Below are 6,024 nucleotides of genomic sequence, written 5' to 3'. Positions count from 1 at the left end.
GGGCCACGGGGGTCCGTCGGCCACCAGTCCCTCACATGGAGGGATCGGGTGTTGTGCTGATCCCCAAACTCCCTGAGGGTTTAATGGTGCCCCAGTAATGCCAGGAGACATCTGTAGAAGTTCAGGCAGCAGAAGGAAGGGCCCCAGGCGTGCTGTGTCCACCTCAGATGGCCATGGCTGGGGTCGCAGTGGTCAGAAACAAGCCTGCAGGTCCACCAGCACAACACCAAAGTGTAAAGGCAGCCAAAGGGCCAGTGGTCCTCACTGTGCTCTCCATGGCTGCGTGGACAGCCCAGGGTCCCCACGGGTGGTGGGTGCCACCAGCCTGAGCTGTAAGGTCTCCCCAGTACAGCTCCAAGTGCAAGGGTGGCCTGATCCCACATCAGGCTGAGCCGGGCTCGTTTCCAGCGTGGCTGTGAACTGAGTGGTGGTTTACCCTGTCCCCCCTGCTCTTTTTCTTGCAGTCCTCTGGAAACGTCTGGGTCACCCACGAGGAGATGGAGAACATGGCCACCTCCACCAAGACGGTGAGGCTGAGCAGCCCCACTGCTGCTCGGTTACCCAGCATGGACACACTGAACCCTGGCAGGGAGGGGAGGGCACCTCTGCTGCAGCCCCTGTGCCAGCTCCTGGCCACCACCATGCACCTGCTTAGAAACCATCTTTAAACCTTTAATCTCTCAACAATTTCTAAAACTGGCTTCAGCAACATCAGAAGCATTTTCCTTTGTCAGGGCCCTGTGGGTTCTGCTGGGTTTCTCTGTCGGTTGTGAGGTGGAGGAAAGGGATGGAAGACATAACCCAAGAGTGATCTCGAGATAGATGCATGGTTGAGTCCCACACTGGTCATTCTGCACCCAGAGAAGTCACTGCTGGATCTCCCATTGACCTGAGCACACTCAAATGTCCCCACTGCCTGTCCCCATCGCTGGTTGTCCTGGGGTCCAGCTGTCCTGGGGTCCCTCAGAGGGATGGGAGCTCCCAAAAGCTCTGGCTCCTTTGGAGAGATGCAGCTGAGCTGCCCTCTGTGCAGCTTAACGACCCCTTGTCCAGGTCTCAGAGCAGGAGCAGGATTTTGGATTTGTTGTGTGAATTGGGCATTTCCTTGAAGGCTTTGTCTGCTGGCTGGGCAGTGCAGACCTGGCACAGGCAGCTCCTTCCTGGGGAAGGAGAACCTGGAGGGTCAGCAGGGATGTGACACTTCCCCTTGGCAGGTTTTGGGACACTGAGCAGAAGGGAGGCAATGGCAACAGCAGGATTGGGCTGGGCAGCCCCTCGGGGGGTTGTAACCCACAAGCTGAAGCTCTGAGTTCTTTCTGCATCCTTCTGTCTTTGGGGGACCCAAGAACCACCAGGAGAGATGTTTGAGCCCTGGTGTCCATCCCTGTCAGGGGGATGGGGTGGAAGTTGGGTCCAGAAGGGTCAGGGTGTCCCCAGCACCCTCCTGACAAGGCTGAGCTCCCCGAGCACCCTGACCCCCGTGCCCTCTGGGTCACACCCTGCCCACGCTCAGCACCCACGGCAGATGCTGTCACAGGGCAGGGCCACCAGGTACTGACTTGACTTGTCCTTTCTGTTGACATGCTGCATGTGTCACGCTTAGGACACAGAGGAAGGCAGCTGGGCACAGGTGAGGTCCCTGGGTCACCCTTTTCTGGGGGCGGTGTGTGGGGTGGGTGTGGGAGGGGGAGCTGGACATCATGGGGCACCCTGGAGCTGAGCTTGGGGCATCAGGAGTTGGCCCAATCCTTGTTGGAATCTGAACCTGCACCCTGTGGTCGCTCCTCTGAGCCAACATTCAAGGACAGGGTGGTCCTCCTGGGACCCCCATCAAGCACTGTCCTCCTCTGTTTCAGGCAGGGTGACTTCTTCTGGGAACTCCTCTGTGAGATACAGATCCTGTGGTAAAAACCCTCACCTAAGAGGGACCAGCCACCCTGCCTGGGAGGCAGGTTTCTAGTGCCCAGGCTTTTAGTTTCCACCTTTATTTTAGACCCAAGCTCAGGATATGGAGCATTTTCATGAGCTGAAAAGGTGGGAGGAAGGTGCCCTGCTTGGACCATCACTTCTGGTTTTATCACTCTCAAATGTTTTACTTCTGGCAGATTTTATTGTGGTTTCAGACCCAGAAGGAGTTTCAGTGAAGGTGAAAGGTGGTTTTTCTTCTGCCCAGAACTGACCTTTTTTTTCTTTTTTTTCATTTAGAAGTCATAAAGTAGATCTTTAGGTAATTTCTAAGCTCCTCAAAATCATCTGGGAATGCACTGAAACCTCTTTTGTAGTTGCTTCAGCTTTCATGAGTGTAGTTTTTCCAGAAGAAGCTGGTCTTAAAGTCCAGCTGTCCCTCATGCTTGTTTTTTGGCTACTGCCTGGTCTCCTGGGGGGACATCAGCAGGGCACAGACCATGGCCAGTGGGGTTCAGCTCCTCTGGTCTGGGTTGGGTCCTCAGGACAGGGACACCCAAGCTGCAGCACTGAGCTGTCACCAGTCTCCTTGGTGCAGCTCTGCCAAGCCTTGGCTTCTCCCTAGCATCTCCACTTGCATCTCCACAGACCCTGGCCTATGGGGACATGAACCATGAGTGGATTGGGAACGAGTGGCTGCCCAGCTTGGGCCTCCCACAGTATCGCAGCTACTTCATGGAGTGTCTTGTTGATGCACGGATGCTGGACCACCTCACCAAGAAAGATCTCAGAGTGCACTTGAAGATGGTGGACAGCTTCCACCGGTGAGTCCTCTCCTTCAGGAGGTCCCTGGGTTGCTGTGTCTGCACATGGAGATGAGGGTGGGGTGGTCTGAGGGATTCTCCCCTGTCTTGGCCAGCCCTGGTGCTGGAGGATGGTTCTTCTAGGCTAAACTTAACCACTTGGTCAATGGTCAAATGTTCTCCTTCATCATGCTCCTTGCAGCAAAATGGCAAGAGGACCAACCCTCCTCCTGGCCGTGGAGCAAGCCATGGGCAAAAGTAAAGGTTTATCCCATCTGGTGCTCCACTGGCAGGCAGAGCAGAGCAGTCATCTGCCAGCAGCCCAGCTTGGAGAAGGCTTATGCCATCTCAACCACCTCGCCCAAGCACCAGTATCCAGCCCTGTCATGGGGGGCCCCCATCCCCCCTGACCCATGGGGTTGTGTCCTTGGGCCTGCCAGGGCCCTCCCTGCTGTGGGGATGGGCTGGTTCTCCTTCCCCTCTCCAGCCACCAAGCCTGGAGTATCTTCACTTGGATCCACATGCTCTCAGGCAGGCAAAACTGTTGGAGTGGGGAGTTAGCATGGCAGGGGGGGCACATTCCTCATTTTCCAGCTAAGATCTTCCCTTTGGGTTGTCTGTCCCGACCCAACCCTGAACCAAAGCATTCTTTGGGCACACGGAGGGCAGACAGGGGAGTGGATCCTTCCGTGGGTCCCTCCAAGCCACCTGCCCCTGCTGATGCTTCTGAGGGTGGAGTGACATCTGGTGTCCTTGCAGCACCAGCCTGCAGTACGGCATCATGTGCCTGAAGAGGCTCAACTACGACCGCAAAGAGCTGGAGAGGAGGCGAGAGGAAACCCAGCATGAAATCAAAGGTCAGCAGCTGCACACGTGGTCCAGCTCTGGGAGAGATGAGGAACCTCTCAAGGGCTGCCCAGAGATGGTCCCTCTCCTGTCCCTCTTCTTAACACAGCGTTCACGAGGGGAAATTGTTCTTTCCGAGCAGCCGTGTCCCCAGGGCTGCTCTCCAGAGGGGACCTCCCTGCAGTGTGTCCCCAAGAGGTTGCTCCAGGTGTCTTTATGCTGCTTGCCCCAGTCAGGCATGAGGAAGGGTGGCAAGACAGGGGAGATCCAGCCCGAGCATCAGATCTTCTTCTCCTGCCCATTTCAGAAGCTCAGGACACCCCCCGCTCGCTCAGCCTCCCCTTTCTTGCTGGCTGTCCTGAGATTCCCTGGGCATCTGGCTGCTGCTTAGATTACATCTCATTATTGCTAATGCCCCTAATTACCCCAGCAGCCGTGAGCTCATAGGATTAATTTTCGCAGTTGTTTTCTGGCTGTTACTCCAACATCCAGTTGGGTTAAATTGAAGTGAGCTATTCCTGGCACTTGAGCACCCCATACTGCTGCTGGCTCAGGAAGGAGTCCTGGGATCAGCGAAAGGCCTTGAGGACATCCTGGACATCAGCTGGCCCTCAGACATGCCCTCGCTCTTTGGCAGACGTGCTGGTGTGGACCAACGACCAGGTCATCCACTGGATCCAGTCCATCGGGCTCCGCGAGTACGCCAACAACCTCGTGGAGAGCGGGGTGCACGGGGCACTCCTGGCCCTGGATGAGAACTTTGACCACAACAGCCTGGCACTCGTCTTGCAGATCCCCACGCAGAACACACAGGTCAGAGCATCATCCCCGGGGGGTTGGATTGGAGGGTGCCCTGTGTGACTCTGCCAGTCGTGGAGTCACAGGATTGTTCAGCTGGCCCTCAGACATGCCCTCGCTCTTTGGCAGACGTGCTGGTGTGGACCAACGACCAGGTCATCCACTGGATCCAGTCCATCGGGCTCCGCGAGTACGCCAACAACCTCGTGGAGAGCGGGGTGCACGGGGCACTCCTGGCCCTGGATGAGAACTTTGACCACAACAGCCTGGCACTCGTCTTGCAGATCCCCACGCAGAACACACAGGTCAGAGCAGCATCCCCGAGGGGTTGGATTGGAGGGTGCCCCACACGGCTGCGGTGTGACTCGGCCAGTCGTGGAGTCACAGGATTGTTTAGGTTGGAAAAGAGCTTGAAGGTGGTTGAGTCCAACCATTAACTGAACTCTGCCTAGTCCACTGCTAAGCCATGTCCCTCACACCACATCTTCAGGGCTTGGGAACCCCTCCAGGGGTGGGGACTCCACCACTGCCCTGGGCAGCCTGGCACAGCCCTGGGCAACCCTCAAGGGGAAGAAGTTGATCCTCAGGGCCAACCTCAACCTCCCCTGGGACAACTTGAGGCCCTTTCCTCTTGTCCTGTCCCCTGGGAGAAGAGGCCAGTCCCCACCCCTGTGGACCAACTCACCTCTGCCTTCCAAGCAGAGCACTCAGATGGCATGTGGGCTTTTTCTTTGCCATTCTCAGGCTTTCCTGGGATGGGGTTTTGTGCTGGGACCCATCTCTGTTGACAGGGAATGTTCATGGTTTGTTCCTTTCAGGCTCGACAAGTGCTGGAGAGGGAGTTCAACAACCTGCTCGCCTTGGGCACGGACCGGAGGCTGGATGATGTGAGTCCCAAACCTCTCCCGTGTCCAGATGATGCTGGGAGCCTGTTGTTGTGCAAGAAACAGGAGAGGCAGGACCTCTGCTCTCTCCTTCCTTGTTCAGGGGTGTCAAATAGTGCATCACAGACTCTCTAGAGCAGTGGCGGGATCAGGATCAGTGCATTAAGCCAAGGCTGTTAGAGAAGGCCCCGAGGAACGTGCTGCCAGGCTGTGGAGGCAGTTGAGGAGGAGTCTTGTGCATCATTTCTGGCCTCATGCTCAGGCTGAATGTCAAGCAGGCTCACTTGGCTTCCCTTGCCAGCAGCTCTAGTGTTGCCTTTTAGAGTCACATATGTTCTGGGTGTGACACATCTGTGGTGGGTAAAGCTGGGGGGTTAGAGATGCCCCGTTTAAGCAGCCAGAAGACTGTTCACATTGAGTCACTGAAGGTGGGAATTCGTTTAGATCTGTGCTGTGTGAGCTTTCCTCCATGAGATATGATGGCAGAGCTCGTCAGGGCTGTCTTTAGAGCCCAGAGAGAAGCAGGTACTTCCAGATGTCATTATCTGGCCAAGGTTAGAAGCATCCCGCGAGGTCTTTACTGGGCCTTTTGTATTGACATCTCTGAGGGAGGAGACATCCTGCAGGCAGGCTGGAGAGAAGAGGTTGGGAAGGATAAAAGGAGAAGAGATGGGCAAGGATAAAAAAGGAGAAGAGGTGGACAAGGATAAAGGAAGAGATGGGCAAAGATAAAGGATAAAAGAGATGGGCAAGGATGGGCGAGGACAAAGCCCATGTCACGACACCCC

At 56.0% G+C, this 6,024-nt stretch overlaps 1 protein-coding gene across 1 annotated transcript in view; it reads left to right on the top strand.

Moving 5' to 3' along the window:
- Positions 1 to 464: 464 nt before the first annotated feature.
- LOC103771277 (liprin-alpha-4-like) overlaps positions 465 to 6,024 on the top strand; it is a gene marked incomplete at both ends in the record, with an annotated part of 5,862 nt that continues 302 nt past the window's right edge. The window contains 6 exons of the mRNA XM_008938568.1: positions 465 to 527; positions 1,604 to 1,630; positions 2,554 to 2,729; positions 3,468 to 3,565; positions 4,192 to 4,367; positions 5,171 to 5,239. Coding sequence (XP_008936816.1) covers positions 465 to 527; positions 1,604 to 1,630; positions 2,554 to 2,729; positions 3,468 to 3,565; positions 4,192 to 4,367; positions 5,171 to 5,239 — 609 coding nt within the window. The remainder of the gene's footprint in view (positions 528 to 1,603; positions 1,631 to 2,553; positions 2,730 to 3,467; positions 3,566 to 4,191; positions 4,368 to 5,170; positions 5,240 to 6,024) is intronic.

The sequence above is a fragment of the Merops nubicus genome, unplaced genomic scaffold (genome assembly GCF_000691845.1).
Source record: "Merops nubicus isolate BGI_N331 unplaced genomic scaffold, ASM69184v1 scaffold48334, whole genome shotgun sequence".
Classification (NCBI taxonomy): Eukaryota; Metazoa; Chordata; class Aves; order Coraciiformes; family Meropidae; genus Merops; species Merops nubicus.
Note: the sequence above shows the minus strand (reverse complement) of the source record. Positions and strands in the feature narration are given on the sequence as shown.